General features: G+C 32.1%; 2 protein-coding genes and 1 pseudogene across 2 annotated transcripts; 1 reads left to right on the top strand and 2 right to left on the bottom strand.

Annotated features, from left to right (window-relative positions):
* The first annotated feature begins 166 nt into the window (after positions 1–166).
* On the top strand, positions 167–3,902 carry LOC111281332 (uncharacterized). The gene is made up of 5 exons (XM_022869060.2): positions 167–532; positions 1,010–1,928; positions 2,621–2,716; positions 2,976–3,112; positions 3,403–3,902. The coding sequence occupies exons 1-5, from the start codon at positions 324–326 to the stop codon at positions 3,575–3,577; spliced, it is 1,536 nt and encodes a 511-aa protein (XP_022724795.2). The 5' UTR covers positions 167–323; the 3' UTR covers positions 3,578–3,902.
* Positions 3,903–5,058: 1,156 nt separating this feature from the next.
* LOC111280709 (exocyst complex component EXO70A1-like) lies at positions 5,059–7,888 on the bottom strand. The gene has a single exon (XM_022868122.2). It carries the CDS (start codon positions 7,304–7,306, stop codon positions 5,444–5,446), a length of 1,863 nt encoding a protein of 620 aa, XP_022723857.1. The 5' UTR covers positions 7,307–7,888; the 3' UTR covers positions 5,059–5,443.
* A 2,462-nt stretch (positions 7,889–10,350) lies between these two features.
* On the bottom strand, positions 10,351–12,769 carry LOC111281161 (pollen receptor-like kinase 3; annotated as a pseudogene).
* Positions 12,770–18,751: the final 5,982 nt, after the last annotated feature.

The following is an 18,751-nucleotide window of genomic DNA, read 5'->3' as shown; positions in this document are numbered from 1 at the left end:
GACAAAACCGGGGAGTAGGTACAAATAAATTGACAGCATTGACTTTTACATTAATCTCTCTTTAATTATCATTAAGCATTAATCATTCACAATCTTACATTTGAACCCAGATGTCAAATATCTAATGGTCAGGATTAAAATGTCTTCAGCTTTGCCTGTCATCACCGTACCTTATCATTCTCTCGTTATTACCCAGTTTACTTACTCCTTTTACTTTGGCCTTGAGTTCTGCCTGAAGAAAAGAAGGTATTCATTTCACCCTGCAAATCAGCAGATCCAACCAAAATCCCCATCTTTTTTGTCTAATACAACTTTGGTCGGCAATGCTGAAGCTTCAAAATTCTCTTTTTCTTCTACTCCTTTTGTGTCTCTGCTTTGTTTTCATCACTGAAGCTTCAGTTCATGAGTACAATGGAGAGAAGTTCGTCAGTAAAGGCAACGCATTCGTCGTCCATGGCGGCAGTGAAGGCATTTATTCCTCATTTGCTGACCCCCAAAATGTAAATGCCATTGGTGGTGACTCTTACATCCGGTGATTATTCACTTTCCCATTTATTTTCTTTACATTTCCCGTGTTGTATGTAATTATTTACTGATTTTAACTTTTAGATCTCTTTATTTTGTTGATGGTTTTAGTGGGGTTTTGTCTGAATTGTGTGGGATTTGAGAACTGTTAGGATCTGATACTGAATTAGAATTTAATTATGTATTTGAAGTGAAATGAAACTAAAAGATCAAATTTTTTGTACCCGGAAGAACGAAAGATCTAATTTTGCTCAAAATTAAGATTCTTGCTTATTTTTCTTTAATTAAGTCCGTGGTCGGGTCAAGTCAATTTGAACATGGTACTAACTTATTAGAGAAACAAAAAAAAAAAAAATTGTTTTCTGCATATGATTTTCAATGTGTAACTGACTTAATATTTAGATCTTTTAAGACCGGGGAGCATTGAAGATGTTTCTACAATTTTTTTTTCTGAATGCTTGATTTTGTGTGTAATCTTGAACAGTTTTGAGAAGATTACATTCCGCAGACCAAAAGTATTTGCTAACTTTAGCTCACGGTCTATCCAAGTAATTGTTTTTGAAGTGGAAGATAGAGAGACTATTGGTGGTTCAGCTTATGGGGGTCAAAGGGCTGTTTGTTGCACGGCAGATCTTGCAAAACTGGGTGTTTGTTCAGAAGGAGAAGTTATTCATCGCCCTTCCACAGAGAATCCTGGCTGGCCCAAAGTGTCTGGCATCTCGTTTAATGGAGATGATGAGGTTGCAACATTGCCATCAAAGTCTATACAGATTAGTAAAAGTGGGATGTATAACTTATACTTCATTCACTGTGATTTAAATCTTAAGGATTTGACTGTAGTGGGGAAAACTGTATGGAAAAATCCTACTGGCTATCTACCTGGTAGAATGGCACCCCTGATGAATTTCTATGGGTTCATGTCCCTTGCTTTTTTTATCCTGGGAATCTTTTGGTTCTCGCAGTATGCAAGATTTTGGAGAGAGGTTCTTCCTTTGCAAAACTGTATAACATTAGTGATAACACTTGGCATGCTTGAGATGGCTCTTTGGTATTTTGATTATGCTGAATTCAACGGGAGTGGAATCAGGCCTGTTGGTATCACCATGTGGGCAGTCACCTTTGGTGCTATTAAACGTACAACTTCACGGATTATTATTTTGATGGTTTCCATGGGTTATGGTGTTGTGAGACCTACTCTTGGTGGGCTTACTTCAAAGGTAATCATGCTTGGAGCAACCTTCTTCCTGGCATCTGAAGTTCTTGAATTGGTAGAAAATGTTAGTGCAGTTAGTGATCTTTCTGGAAAGGCAAGACTGTTTTTGATTCTTCCTGTAGCAACCTTAGATGCCTTCTTCATTCTTTGGATATTTACTTCTCTCTCAGCAACTTTAAATAAACTTCAGGTATTTTTTTTCTTTAACTTTGTCAGTGATGTCGAGTTAATAGCATCATTCATATTTTTCTTTGGCAACACATTCATGTTTAAGAGTGAATTCTTTAGATCCTCTATGATAAAGTTGCCCATCTTTCACTCTTTGCAAGTGGATATATACAAGTGATCATTGGTACTAACAGCATAATATGAACATATGATTTTTTAGAATCCTTATAAAAATACTAGAGGAAATCCTTATGTTTAGTTGATATGAAGTAAATGGAAATAGAGATGGAGATCCTTATAAGTTCTTCATGTTGGATGACTAGCTAGTTTAGCAGCCTCCAGCAACAGTATTTATCATAATTAAATGGGAAGAATCATTGAATTTTCTGATACAATCTAAAATCGTAAAATCTATCCATTACGTGTTGTGCCTTTTACTGCACCGGTATCCAGTTGGACGAATTTGTTTCTGTTTGTAGAAATGATTGAAGGTGTAATAAAGAAGGTAACAATAAGCTTGATCCGCTGTCTAAGAATTGATTCTCTAGTAAGTTTACCTCTTTCTAACGCCTTGCGATTTAATCTTTTGAAATTCTATGATGCAAATGTAACAATAGTATATTACCTATCTTTGTTGTTTGTTTTATTAGTGAAGTAATGACATTTGAGCTTTACATAAAACATTGCTTTGCAATTTTTTAATGGGTGCAACAGGCTAGAAGGATGGTGGTAAAGCTGGATATATACAGGAAGTTCACAAACGCATTGGCAGTAGCTGTTATTGTGTCTGTTGGATGGATATGTTATGAGGTAGTCAAGTCCATTATCTTCAATGCTTTCTTTTGGCTGCTTTATCAATAGATTTAAGTTCAGCATGCAATTTACAAGAATTTAAAGAACATGCAAGCAATTAAATCGTGCAGTCTTGCATCTTTACAGTAGGAAGCATGGGATAAAGTAATCAGAAACTGCAATGTGTTGTGTGAGGAAAATGTAAATTAACATTTTAGAAATGGCATTGTGGTCAAGTCTCTTGCATCTTACAACTTTTGTAACTCTGTATTTTCAGCTTTATTTCAAGTCAAATGATGTTTACAATGAGCAGTGGCAGAATGCCTGGATCATCCCAGCCTTTTGGCAAGTCTTATCTTTCTCTCTGCTATGTGTCATCTGTGTTCTTTGGGCACCCTCTCAGAATTCAATGCGGTAAAAATCTAGCTTGTTGAGTGCTAAGCTTCTCTCTCTGCTGTTCCTTTTCTGATCTTAGTTCATTTATGAAGTGTTTTATGGACATTCAAAAAAAACTCATGCACTCAATTGTGTTAAAAATCAAGGTAACTGTTATGTGTTAACCAGTTTTAGGGTAGTTTCTCTGATTCTGAGTTTAGAAACATTTAGCCGTGTTCCATTGTGGCTTGTGTTGAAGTTCCAGCATTTTAGTTTTGGTTTGGAGCTCAGAGAACTCATTTCAATGTAACTTTTTCTGATCTTAATAGGTATGCTTACTCTGAAGAAGCAAGTGAAGATTTTGAAAAAGATGACACTACTTTGACACTCATAAAACCCTCCCCAACGGCTTCAAAAGATTTTAGAAGTGCACCAGAAGCTAGATCAGTGCAGGGCAGTAATGGAGCATCGAATGGTGATGTGGAAGAAGACAAAACGGAGTGACTGAAAAACCTTAGCTGTGAATCTGTGATGCTTTCAACTCAGTTCAACATTATGATTCAATTAATTTGAGGCCTTGTTATTGCGATGATCCAACTTTTCTCTGAACTACAATGATATCAATTGGGGTATGGCAAGCCGATCAGTGCAAACAAAAGTCACTTGTTGAGCATTTTGTTTCCCTTTTCAAGGACATATTGTTTCTTTTTATTTGTTCATCAGTTAAATTTTTCAGTAAATTGTTCATCGATTAGTTGTTACCAAGGGAACAGGCAATCTGGGCAATGTCCTTTTTTATATTAATATAGTTTGTGACACGTTATCTTAACAGGTTTTTTTTTTTTTTTTTTTTTAATCTTATGTTGAACTGGTAGCCTCTACTAGTCGGAGAAAATCCGTGAAATGAGAAGTCACCAACTCTTGTTGAAGGCGATTTATCCTCCAGAATCCTCGTCAAAAAGGCCATTTTGTCCTGACCATAAAAAGAGGAGAATGGAAAGATTTGATAATTTATGTATTTATATGGTATAAAATATTTATAATTTATATATTTATATCATATTTTATATAAAAATTATATTATAATTTATGTTAATACAAAAAATAAAAAATATATTATTTTATATTGTTGATTTTATATATTATTTTGTTAACAATTTTAACTCAAGTCATTTTTTTGTTTTTTTCTTTTTTCTTATTCTTCTTATATCATATCACAAAAAATAAAAGAAAAACTACATTTTTTGTTTGTTAAATTCGTATATAATTTTACTAAAATTTTAATTTGTATTATTATGTTTTAAATTGACACGTCAACAACAGACATCATGGTAAATGTCACATGATCTTCCTGTCAAGACGGCACTACATTTTCTTTCTTTGACGGTAACCATCGTACCCTTATTCTTGAGTTGCCCGTTGTTTTCTAAATTGTAACATTACCCTCTCTTTTCTTCTTTTGAGAAATTGTGGAACTTTCCTGGATGAATCGCATCGGACCATTGGCAAGGCCTTGACTGCTTGAATCTTCAAGCAAAACTCAATTCTCGGGGCCACTTATTTTCTTTAGCTAAGTGCATACGTCAAGTAGTGATCCACCAATTTGAAAGAGCTCTTAATAAGAACCGATAGGAGCATGTTGAGTGTGAATCATAGACACAAATTTTGCCCTAAATCCAATAAGCAGACATGTCAAGGGATACCATTACACGAAGTCTTGCCCTACATATATTCAAGTTGAATATCAGAAAGGAAACCAGAGAAGTTGACTTGACCAGCCAACTTCCAGGTTCCAGCATCACCTTTCAATTCAAGCAAAACTATAATTTCCTCATGCATTTTGTCACCATTTATACAGGTAAGTGAACATAAGTCACCGCCAAGAAAAATTAACTAAAATATCAACATCAATGCATAATTCTTATCATGCAATCAATCAGGTATGCAAACCTAAAATGTGGTTACCGATATAAAAGAAAAGAGGGTAGAAAAAGGGGAAAAAAATGCTTCTTCACATTATTAATAATAGTAAAAGCAAACACACATACAAAATTACAAATTACAAATACAACAATAACCTTATGAACAAATGGAACAAAATCTAGAATGTGGTAACAAAACCAACATAATGCTTACAGAGCAGAAAGCATTCAGGCTCCAAGGGCCTGGCTATTTTGGAAAGCTAACACCTGATCTTGTTGCTTCCTCGACCGTGGAAATAATTCAACCAGCCGGTATTAAACAAACTGGAGAGCTCAGGGCAGCCCAGATTCACCAGCACCATATAGCCCAAATACCCCACAAAAAAAATTGAAAGAATGTCTCCTAGTTTCTACCATGGCAAAACTCATCTCAGCTGACATCACTCCTTCACTGAGATCTCCTCCTCAAGTGCCGGGACACAGGGTATCCCTCAAAGAAATCCAACACAGCAGTTTCCAAGTCTTCAACTGAATACTTGATGTAGTTCTCTGGGTGCTTTCCACTCTCTATATGGCTCCTAAACCGCCCAAGAAATGACCTGTAAGCTGGGATCAACGTCTCGGATATAGAAATCCTTAGTTCCTCTCGGAGCTGAGCATCAGGTACCAACCATGTTGCTTGAGTCCTATGAACCTCTTCAAACATAGCATTGAAAGTCTTAAACCTTTCCCTCAATGCACTCTTCGACACCCCAGAAGAAAAAGCCCCACTCACATGCAACCCTTCATCTCTCAAACAATATAAAACACTCACCCAGGCAGCTCTCTGATAATTCGTGGCGGCCTGCCTAAACTTCCCCGTCAGCTTCCTCAAATAATCATCCCCAATCATTTCCCTCAACTCGGGTGACCCTTTAACCTTCTGAACGATATAATGAACATTATTCATCATAAACAAATGTACCAAAGATGCATCTGTATAATGCTTAGACTTCCCATCCAAATTGAATTGCAAAACCACAATAATCCAAATCAAATGCAAAGCTAAAGGAGTTTTCCCTTCTAACTCAGCAAATTCCATATCTGGGGTAGATGGATCACCCGAATACCTCGAACCCGTGGACGGTTTCGACATTATAAGCTCAATCAAAGTCTGTTTGTAATCAGATATCAAACTGATATAATTCATGACATACCTAGTCAAAGGATGGATCGTCCCACCAGGGACAGGCACCCTAGAGGGCTCTCTTAAAACTGCGTTTTCGAATTCAGACAAAATCCCTCGAACAGCCTCGGCTAACCTGGACAAAATCTCGGTAGCCTGAACTCGAATCGAGTCCGATGATTTAGAATCGAAAACCGCCTCAATATCAGGTAATAATTCCATCAAAGCATCATGTAAATCAAGCATCTTAAAAAGCTTTTCAGGAGATCTCTTACTTATACTTATGGCTTCCGCGAAGTTAAATAACTGAATTGCTGGCCCTTTAACCGTTTCCATAAAACACGCGTCATCAATATCCGTTCCGACACACTTAAAGATTTGCTCACAAAGCTTCTTCTCGCTCGCAAACAAAATCCTGACACAAACTCTCGCCGCTCGAATCCAACGCCGAATTTTACTCTCCAAAGCTTCCCATTCAAGCCTTTGGATATCTCCGATGCTCAGCTTCTCGATTCCGAGTTTCCTAAAACTCGAGTCAACGGTGGATTTCCTGACGCTCCCGTACACTTGAATACACTCGCGAAAGTACCCAGACGAGACCATCCTCATCGCAATCGCTTGTAAATCGCAAATCGCTTCGGCCGGCATCAGATCCACTTCTCGGATACTGCTCGTAGATCGGTAACTCGTACTATCAGAAGATCCACAGTGATGAAGCTGAAGGAGAATGTTGTTAATGCTATTGTCGTTGCTTAAGCTGTCATCTTCTTCGTGCTCGTGATGAGAAGGAGTTGATGATGAAGACGACGCCGGATCGAAGAGGGAATCAGTTTCAAAAGCTGAGGTGTGAGTGATGAGGATGTTGCGGAACTCCTCTTCGAGACGAGCCATGGCGATCTGGATTGTGGTGTTGACTTTAGACCGATCATCGGCGTTGTTGTTGGAAGAGGTTGAGATTGATGCGTTGGATAAGGACCGTTGGATTTCATCGACGGCTTGGAGGTAAAGATCGGCTTCTTGACGATCCGATTCGAATATCATTCTCTCTCTTGCTTCCTCCGATGCCGTTGAATCCCACCGTAGGATGATTTTCTCCGCCAATTCGTAGCCCTTACCATCCTTATTACTATTCTCCGGCGGCTCCATAACTAACTTTCAAGAACTTCAAAAAAAAAACACCACAGAATTTGCGAAAAAACAAAAAAGGAAACAAAAACCCCTTTTCTAAGAAAAAGGTTTAGGAAAAGTAAAATAATGAATTTGCAAAACTTTTTGGTTCTTTTGTAAGAGTATAAAGGAAAAGCTAGAGGCTTCGGTGGTGGCTACAGAGGCGTAGCCAGTGCAGGCGGTGTTGGAGAGAAAGTGAAGGGAAAAGGCAGAGAAAGAGTTACTAATAATAAAATGCAAAGTGGGTAGTCTAGTATGGCAGCTGATGGGATTTTTGTCTGAATCCACAGAGAGAGAGAGAGAGAAAAATGGGTCTCTTTTGTGGAATTTTTATTTTGACACTCTAACTATATTTATTTCTTTATTTATTTTATCTTCTAGATAAGTTTGTTTTTTCTCCTACATTTGCCGCCGGTTGTATCTTTGGTGGCTCATGCTGGCGAACTTGCCACGATTCTTGCTCCTTCTGCCTTTCCTAGAATTTTGATTGGACTTTCTTCTTCTACTTTTCCTGTTTCCTCTCCTTTCTTTTCTTTCTTTTGAATGTTGTGTTTCTTCTTTTTCGTTAAAAAATAAAAAAGAAAAAAAATGGTGTATAAAGAAGATATTTTCAGAATCTTGGGTGGGTCCCTCTAATACTAAATATAATGGTCCCAATTCGATGGGCCAATTGGACCTAACTGGGCCCTTGTTTTCAAGGTTTTAATGGGTCCAAGGCCCATCTAAATTCCATGCTCGATTGGATAGGCTTGCTCGCTTCCCCACATGTTTTTTTGTTTTTTTAAATGCAAGTGAAGCCGCCATTAAAAAAATTGGAGAAAAAAATTGGATTAATCATTTTGATTAAGTCTCGAGTTCAGATAATATCTAAATTCAAAGCTATAATAATAATAATAATAATAATTAGTTATTTTTTATTATTAAAGAAATTAAAATTAGTAAAAATTTTTATATAAAAAAACTGCAACTTAAAAATAAAAAATATATAAATATTAAATTTCAAATTTCTTAAATATTATTTTTTAAACATAATATATAAATTAATTAAATTAAACTCCAAATTCTTAATGAGATTTCATTACCAAACAGTCAAGCTATGCTATTTTAGTAATATGATCAATTCTAAACTGACTATCGTATGACCTGCGAACAACTTTGCTAAGTGGATCATTAATTCATAATTAAATTCATTTTTTTGTCTCATAAATTTATTTTTGTATCTTAAAATTTAAACTCGACGAAACTAGCTATAAAGTTTTAGAGTACGTAATAGCATAACAGCTACAAGTTAGCATATAATCCTGTGTTAGATTTGCTGGCTTGACCACATACCCAACAACATTTATTAATCAATGAATTTGATGAAGTCAACTAATCTACTGCCAAATTAGGGCGCCATTCACGTGCATGCATGCTTTTTGCACCGTTTGCACGTATATAATTTTCGATTTCATGAATCTTCATTAGACCTAAAATTAATATGTAACAATAACCACTATGATACTAATCTAAAGGAGAGAGGAATGTGGTTTTTAAATGAGGAGTTGCACGAGTGGCTGCATCCTACTGGCCAGAGTGACTAAGAAAGTGGAAAAAACAAATCATATTTTTGGTTTTGCTGATGCACATTTTCCCTAATGCTAATCATCTACTGTTTCAAATTTTATGACACAACATTATATTAGTTTACAATGTATCTTATGATTTTTTGTATCATGTATGTTTATTTCAAATTAAATATGTATAAAATATAAAAATTATAATATTATAATTTATGTTAACATGTTAAATATAAAATATATTTTTTATTTTTTAAATTTTTAAATCGTGTTAATTTTATTTTTTTATTATTTATTATTGAATCGTATTTAAAATTAATATGTTTTGATATGTCTATTTGATACTGTTGCACTCTTGTATGATTATTGTGGGCTATAATTAATTTCCAGACTTCTACAGTAAGCAAACTTTGTCTTTCTTTCACTTCCAACCCAAGCCATTTAATGAAAATTCCAATTGATTATAATAAAGCCCCAAGGCGCCGAATCACTCTCCTGGTTCAATGTGCAACGCTGGGAATTTGGGAAGATGTTAAATGAATTTTGGATGATTATCATGCAAGTGCTACCTACAGTATTCAAATAGTTAATGTGATTGCTAGGGCACAGGTAGGCTTATTGTTGTATGCCAGGTTAGTGCTCCAGAGTCTATAAATTGGGTCAGTTTAAATTATTCATTTTTCTGAAATCTCCAGCTGTATTTAGCTATACGAGGTCGAGAACAGTTGACAAATATAATGTTTTTCATCTGTCAATGACTTGGAAACTTGGAAGTCGCAAAGGTTTCTAAAATTGCTCGTCAGAAGATGAGTGTTCAGGGCCAAACAGTTAAGCTTGAGCTTGATATAATGCAGAAAATTCCAAAAATCATGGATTAATATTTAATCAGAAATGGATGAAAATTTTTCTGACAATAAAGGCCAAGCTTCTGTACAGCAAAGTCCTTTTATGGGTTCGGGCACCAAATTGTCTTTGGATTTGGTAACTTGCTAAATGTTGACCTTGTTGGGAAAAGCTAGAGGAGGTGAGATTCATATCTGTCAATAAAAATGAGATTTGAGGACAAAACAATCTGGAAAAAAAAAAAAAAAAAAACCCTTTGATGACTGGGATGAGATGTATTTATTTTACACCTAGAAGCCAGAACACCCTGTTGACACTGAAAGTTCCTAATTAATTTGTTACTCAAAAGTTTAGAATTGCTATAAAACATGTTTAAGGAAAGTTAAAACAAGGCAATCTATCGGTTAAAAGATATTGGAAATTGCTAAAGTTACATTTCAACATGTTATTTTCACTCTTATTTTAAAGTTCAACCTAAAATTTATACAGTAGGGGCCTACAGATCAATGCAGAAGCCACTGCAATACATTCTCCGTTGAGAATTATATACAGACATCATCACAGAATCAAAACTTCTTTTTACATAGTTGCGCTTTTGTAGCTGGCTAGGAGATGCCGAAGACAAAACTACTACCATCATGACGGCCCGGTCTATCTTCAAAGCTTTCTGATGCATGTCTCCTTGTTGCGTGCTCACACCTGACCTTCTCGGAAACTATACGAGTTTCTATTTGGTGCATCAGCAAATCCGTCTGGAAGAGATGGTAAGATTTGCATTGTTCTTGCCTGAGAGTTAATACTCTGGGTCTCCCTCAATTTGTATCTCTTCTATCATTCTAATGGCTTCTTTCATGTCCAATCGCTGCTCAGGACAAGTTTGAGTGCAAAGTGCGCCAATATGAAGGAGCTTCTCCATGCCGCGAACTGAATTTTGGCAGCCGGTAATCTCTGGATCAAGCAATTCAGCCTGTCTCCCTTCCGAAAAAGCAGATGTAACCCATTGGACTGCATCACTTCCTCCATTTCCATTGCTAAGATATTGAGAAGGGAATTTCCCTGTAAGGATCTCAAGGATGATAATTCCTAGGCAATATACATCACTTTTAGGAATTACTTTTCCATGTTGTACAGCTTCTGGTGTCTTATAAGCAAACAGCGCTTCTATCACGTCAATGTTTACCAATGACCGAAATCCATAGTCCGAGAGAAATGGATGATTATCAGGGCCTAGCAGAACATTACTTGATTTGAGGTTGCCATGAGGCACATCAAGACAAGCAAGTTCAGTGTGAAGATAATCTAGTCCCTTGGCAATGCCTTGCACAATTTTTAGTCTGGTAGGCCAATCAAGTTCAGCACGGGATGTGCCACAATCACCTGGAGAGTTATGTGTTTTTTTATCAGAATCCATGGATGATACAGTATTGCGTATAACAATATTAGCATATATAGGAAAAAAAATACTGAATGAGTTAAAAACCGACAACAGATTGGAGAGCATTTGTGCAATGATTTTGAAGCAAGAAAAAAGAAAAAAGTTAGTCAGTAAAATGGACACTCAGCCATCTTTTGCCAAAATGGGAACAGAGAAAATTTCATACCGTGCAATTGGTAAAGCAAACTGCCTTTAGGAAGGTACTGGTAGACAAAAAGCTTTTCCTCTTTCCGATAATGGTAAGCTAAAGGTGTCAAAATATTGGGATGTCGTAGCTTTCCAAGCTTTTTAACCTCTGCATCAAACGCTTCTTTCCCTAATGCATTCATCTCCCTCACCTTTTTCACCACCACAGCGACTCCATTAGCCATCGTGACCTTATAAGAAGACCCCAGCACTCCATTTCCAAGAACTTCTGCGGCTGCCTTCATTAAATCTGGCAACCCAAAAACACCCTTTTCATCATTTACCATAACTAGTTCTGCTACAGCACCACCTCTGGCCTTACGATTAGATACTCTATGGCTAGAGGTTTCAGTCTTTCTGCTTTCTTCCACTTCTCTTCTAGCTGGCACTGAAATCTGCACCTCAACTGCCTCGATAGAGCTTCCTCTTCCAACCACATTGCAATCCTGTTGCTTCGTTTTCCTTAATCTAATTGCAAAGAAGAGAATCACTGAAAATAGCATCACTCCTAACGCTATGATTGCAGCAATAATCTTTTTACTATTATTTTTATGATGTCCACTATCAGTATATTTTGCTTTTGACAATTGTTCCGGAGATGTTTCAACTGCCTTGCTACAGTGAACACCAACCTGTTCTCCGCAAAGACCTGGATTTCCCGCAAAAGAATTTGCCTTGAACTTTGACAAACCAGAAGGAATCTCCCCTTCAAGTTTATTGTTCGATAAATTGATAGACTTCAAAGTTTGTTGATTAAAATCCGGAATATGTCCACTAAATTGATTGTTTTCGAGATGTAAGTCCATGAGATGAGCCAACTGACCCAATGAAAATGGAATGTTCCCTATAAATTTGTTATCTGATAACCAAACTTTCTTCAGTGATCCCATTTTGGCAAAATACTCGGATGGAATTTCACCCGAAAATTGATTTCCTGACAAGAATAAAGCCTTCAAAGCACCTAAACGATTGATTTCAGGAATGTTGCCCGTAAAAGAATTGTTAATAACACTGAAAAAACGCAAACCCTTCATCTGAACCAAAGCATCAACATCAATGTTTCCTGATAATCTCATTCCTTCAAGACGCAAACCCGTGACAATGCCCTTGTAACAAAGCAGTCCATTCCAAGGTACTTGTTCATTGCAAGGGGCTAAGCCGGGCACCCAAGAATCGAGAGCACTAGCATTGGTAAAAGATTTCTTGAGCTTTAACAAGGCCTCAGAATCTGATACCGCAAATATCAAAGGCAACAGGACCAATAAAGATGACAACAGGAGAAATGACCTGCAAAACCAAGCCCCGGCCATTACTTTAACCGGACACTGGAGGCCTCGGTGCGGTTTTTGGCAATGTATTTTTAGTAGTATGATTGTGGGAAGCTGTTGTTGTGCTAATTTTTCGTATTGGCTTTGATTGTTGTTGTGTTTTCCTCATGGCATCGGTTTCCCTTTTTTTTTTTTTGGGTTTTTACTTGCGAGGGAAAAGAGAGACGTAGAAAGAGGGAAAGAGCACAAGTCTTGAACAAGTCAAATCCGTTATTACCGCTAATCTACGTGCTTAATTTCGTAGTGAATGGGTGAATCAAAGTGTCCACCTTCCATCTTATCCTTTCTTTATTTTTTAAAATTTTTTTTATTACATAAATTCTCAAAAAAAATAAAAAATAAAATAATCAAATAATCTGCATTTAATTAATTGTGATTTGCAACATTCACTATAGGTTTTTTTTTCTTAAAGGATCTAGTTGAAATCAGATTTAAAGTATTTTGTCTGGTCTTGAGTATCCAATTGGCACATTCACCCTTTTTTTTTGTTCATTTTTGTTCATTTTTTTACCTTTTTCATGGATTTTTTTAATTTTTGTTTTTTATTAGATAAATTGTGTAATTAAAAAACCAATTATGATAAAAATGATAATATAATCTTATTCAATAGGTTTTGCTTTGTTTCAATTTAATTTGTGTGCTTTCTGTTAATTTGAGTTTTAATTTTTTAAAATGAACTTGGATAAGAGTAAAGTTTTAGATGTTAAGCCTCATTTTATATTTGTTATACATTTTATTTAAAAAAATTATTTAATATAATAATTTAATAAATTCATGCGTCATCTTAATTTTTTTATTTTTTTAATTTTAAAATTTTTATTTATTGAATTAATTTTGTAAAAAAAATTAATAAATATAAAGATAATAAAATAATTTATATCCGATTGATTCGATTGATTTGATTCGATTCAATGGATGTAGTTTTTTTAAATAAAGATTTTGCTAAGTTTGCCTTTTTGATTAATTTCAATAGATTGAGTTTTAGGTGTTCTGCATGAATTTTTTGGAGATACAAATAATTTATTTAATTATTTATTTAATTTATATTTATATATATCATATTAATAAGATATTATTTAATATTTTAATTTAATACAAATTACATCTATATATAATTAAATTATAATTTATATTTTAAAAATAAATAGACTTATATTTATCTATAATTATCATTCATTAAAACTTAATATAAAACTATTACTTTTATCATTTTTTAACATAATTTTTTAAAAAATAAAAATTACTTCCGCACCAAAAAATGGATTTAATTCTATTATGCACGAATTGAAATGAATATCACCGCTCAAAAATTATGCTTCAATCTTTACTTGTGCATTAAAACAATGTCCACCTTACATTCAAATTTACTATTTAAAAAATTGTAGCTAAAAATAAAAAATATATATTAATATTAAAATTTGAATTTCAAATATATTAAATATCATTTAAAAATATTTGCACGAAATCAACTAAACTTCAATTTGTTTAACCAATTCCAAGTATTAATTAATTTCTTTTTTGTTACGAAAATAAGTCTATTTGTGGGTTTTGGAGATAAATTGGGCAGGAGGGCGAAGTAAAAGGCAGCTTTGGCCCAATATTTAAATATATTTGGACTAATTTGTAGTCTTTTCGCCTAACAGTCATTCTGGGGCTAGCTTTTTAAGGCCGTCAAAAATGGTGGCTTTCTTTCTCGGCTCATGTAAGATATTATATAGTATTAAATTTAAATTTAAATTTTGATTTAAGTTTGATCAAGTATTATATTTTTAATTTAAATTTGATTTAAGATAAAAATTAAATTATTTTAATTTATTTAATTAGATTCGATTAATATGTAAAAAAATTTTAATTTTTATATTTAATAAAAATTTAATTATTTATGTTTGAACTTAAATTAGAGTTTAAAATATTTTTATTAATTAAAATAATTAAAATATAAAAATTTAATTAAATTCGTAAACAATTCAAATTTAATATAAAAATGTTTAAATTTGACTCGATCGATAAATTAAATTACTTGAATTTAAATTCGATTCGATAATAATTAAATTAATTTTAAATTTTATTCGAATATAATTTAAATATGTTATAAATACTAATGCATCATTTATAATTTTAAACCCAAGTAATAACTGAAACTATAATTTGACATTATTCATGTAATTACTTGTTCCTTTCAAACCGAATCAAGAAAAACTATTAAACAACGGGGAAAGTTTCCAGTAGCACAAGCAAAAGGAATCCAAAATCCCACCCCTCTTGTGAGATAAGAAAGATGGATTTTTATAAGATTGAAATTTAATTTTAAATATTTATAATTTTTTAATCCTTTTTTTTCAATTTTTGACCTCTCTTATATAAAAAGAATCCAAAATAAAAAACTAAAAGGCAAGATGAAAAATATAAACAAATACTTTTTTGAATTTTTTAACTTACTCGTAATATTTTTATTTTTTTATATTTAACTAATTAAAAATTTATTATAAAAATAAAATTTTTTAAACTCATAACCTTTAAATATTAATCAAAAACTCATATTTAAATAAATATCCTACCATAAGGACAAATATTAATGGTCGTATCATATTTTATATTATATACGATTTAGACATAATATGAATAATTTTGACACGAATATAATATGAATAATTTAAATATAAATATAATATATTTATTATACGTGTTATATATAATATAATACAATTAATATATTTAAAATTAATTTATTCTTAATTAACAAAATATGATATGATTAATATGATTATATATGAATAATATGATTAAATAGAATTAATTAATTAATTTAAAAAATATTAAAATTAATATTAAAATAAAATATTTATAATTTAAATATTAAAATAATATGATAAATATAATTTTTAAAATTTTTAAAAATAATTTAAATATATTATCATTATTTAATTAAAATATAATTTAATAATATTATATTTTAATTATATCAACATAATTAAAATATAAAATACGATTAAATTAAATTATTGTAGAATTTGTTCATATCGTGTGCTCTAAAAATATTAAATCTAACAACCAATACGAGGCAAGGATTGAAAGTGAAATCCAACTCCAACTTTCTACATTTTTTTTTCCTTTTCATGATGGCAATTCCACACATTACAAAATCAGCATTGATGTGCATTTAATTACGACAACTCAATTCAAACCAAACCAAACCAAACCATGGTTCAAAGTAAAAAATTAAGTATGGTCAAGGACGTTGGGAATACCAACAAGTGATGGGACTGCTTAGACAAGTCACCTCAAGGACTTTGACTTCAACCTTTTTTTTTATTGATGTTATGAGTGGGGGGAACACTTTTTCAGCTTATATAATATAAAATTGTTTCATCTTTTTTAGTTTCAGAATTAAGTTAATAAAGTTAAGGAGATATATATTTTATTTTTTAAAATATATTTTAAAAATATAAATAATTTTATTAATCTTATTTAAAAAATTTTAAATTTTATTATTAATATATGAAATAATTTATCTTATATAATTTCTTAATTTATCTTATATATTATCTTATAGATCATAGTCAGAGCACAAAAGCGGCAGCATTCAAAATAATGCCTCAGCAGCACCCGCCGGCAACTGTTGGCTAAAAAAAGTCATCAATTTGCTTTGGCACATTATCATCGTGTGATGGATCACCGTTTCCCATTCGACCCTCCCATCGTCAAAGCCAAACCGTACGTTACATACTTTTCTGGATGGCCCAGCCGTTGTCATTTGTCATATTATCTCCTACTCTCTCCGTAGTTCTAGCCACATCGAAAAGCAACTACTCAAGCAATCGTAATATCCAAAACCCACGTTTTATAAAAGGTTGATCCCTCTGATGCAAATGATTTTTTGTTAATTTGAGATATTCAAAATAATTTTATTGTGAAAATAAAAATGTAATATTTTATTAACATATTATACAATTATTGATCAAATTACTTTTAATATAAGTTAAAAAAAAATTTAATGTAATCTCATCATTGTAAAAAAATAAAATCACATACTTTTTTTCATGTAAAGAACAAACTTAAACCTCACTTTCCTTTTTCCATATTGTTGTTAACACTGTTTACCGCAGATTTTTTTTTTTCTCCAATTGACCTACTCTTTTATTGCCGTTGTAGTCGACGTATTTGACATGGATTCTTCTCCTTTCACTGACAATTGAAAATATTTTTCGCCTTTTTTTAGGTATGTTAGGATGTTTTGATTAGATTTAATAATATAAAATATGATAAAATAATTTATATAAAAATAATATAATTTAAATTTTAATAATAATTATATATAAATTTAATAAAATAAAAAACATATTTTATATTTTATAATAATATAAATTATAATATATAATTTTTATATAAAATATGATATAAATATATAAAATATATAAATCATTAAATTTAATTTTAACATCAACTTCTTATGATTAAGAAAAAATCATTATTACACAATTATTTAGATAAAAATATAAATATGACGTGGAAATCCAGATGCCATGTGGCTGCCCATGATTGGTTTTTCCATTTAAAAAATAATACTTCTTTTTGTTCAGATTGATATTATTATTCTTATCTTAAAAAATAGGAAAAGAAGATACAACACCTGAATGATCCTGCCTCGGGTTATATTTAAAATGGCATAATTGCGCCCATTATGCCTTTCTCTTCCAACGAGACGATAATTTTTTATCACGTGCTGTATTACACGCTTTTCACGAAAAAGTCATGGAAATTAATATATTATATCGAAGCAACCGTTTTTTATGTTTTAAAAATAAACTTGACTTGCGTGGGACCCACGTGGGTGTTTCCGTCTGTCGGCAGATAACTCCACCTACCAACACCATCATAAAGCGACCTAACTCCGTATGCGTCTTGCAGTGCAAACAATACGCTTTTAATTACCAAAGTACCCTCATTTAATAAATGTATTTTTATTTATTTATAATAATAAATACATAAAAATAATATCTCTATTTGATTTTTTAATTTCTTGGCCACAGAAGTATCTTACTTCGAAAGAAAGATAAAAATTTAAATCTCTTGGACGTCTTGATCTAGTGATAAAAAACGTTTTAAGAAAATATAAGGTTGAGTTTAATTTCTTTTTTTTTTTCTCTTTCTTGTTGTAGAGTTTTGCTTTTTTAAAATAAAATTTTTTTTCTTCACTCATTTGATAAAAAAAAAGTTTTTTTGAATGAAGAAATTTTTAATTTTTTTAATAATTTAATAGTAGGAAAAGCTTTTTCATAAAATTCATAATTTATATATTATATTAAAAATTTTTAAAATTCATATATTATATTAAATATTTTATTATAAATTAAATATAAAAAAATCCTTATGTACTATACATTTTTTGAAATGAGTAGCATAAAAATATTTAAAACTATTACTAAACATGATTATGTTTTTACTTTTTATACAATCAACATTAAAATTATGGAATATAATATTTAATTTGTTGTTATTATTATTATTATTTGTATTATATAATTTTTGTTAATTTAGTATTTAAATAAATAATTTTTTTTTGTACTTAAATTTTTATTTTGTCAAATATTTTACTATTTTAAATTAACACCATTAGTTGAGTTACACACATGACATTAATATTTAATAAAATATGATATTTTGTATCAATGTTTATATCATTTATTTTTTATATCATCATTTAGATAAAATATTCAAAAATTTTAAAAATATATATGTTTAATTCAAAATTAAAAAAAAAAAGATAAAAGAAAATAATCGAAGAGAGAGAATAAGGAAATGGAAAAGAAGGAGAGAGAAAAAGTGAAATGATAAAGTAGGGGCGGTGGCACCAACCGATCTAATACGAATTGAGGCTAATTTGTTGTGGACGTAGCGAATCGACGGCAATTAGACCCGTTAGAATAGAACGACTCGACCCATTCGAGTAGATCAACGTCGACTTGCCCCTATGTTGCCAATGGTTGACTGGCAATGTCGTCATTTCCCCCTATCTGTCCTATCTCTTTCCCTTTCCCTATTCCTTTATTTCTTTCCAATATTTTCCTTTAAT

The sequence above is a fragment of the Durio zibethinus genome, chromosome 28 (assembly GCF_047325235.1).
Source record: "Durio zibethinus cultivar Kanyao isolate XHJ-2024 chromosome 28, ASM4732523v1, whole genome shotgun sequence".
NCBI classification, from domain to species: domain Eukaryota; kingdom Viridiplantae; phylum Streptophyta; class Magnoliopsida; order Malvales; family Malvaceae; genus Durio; species Durio zibethinus.
This window is presented reverse-complemented; position numbering and strand designations above follow the sequence as displayed.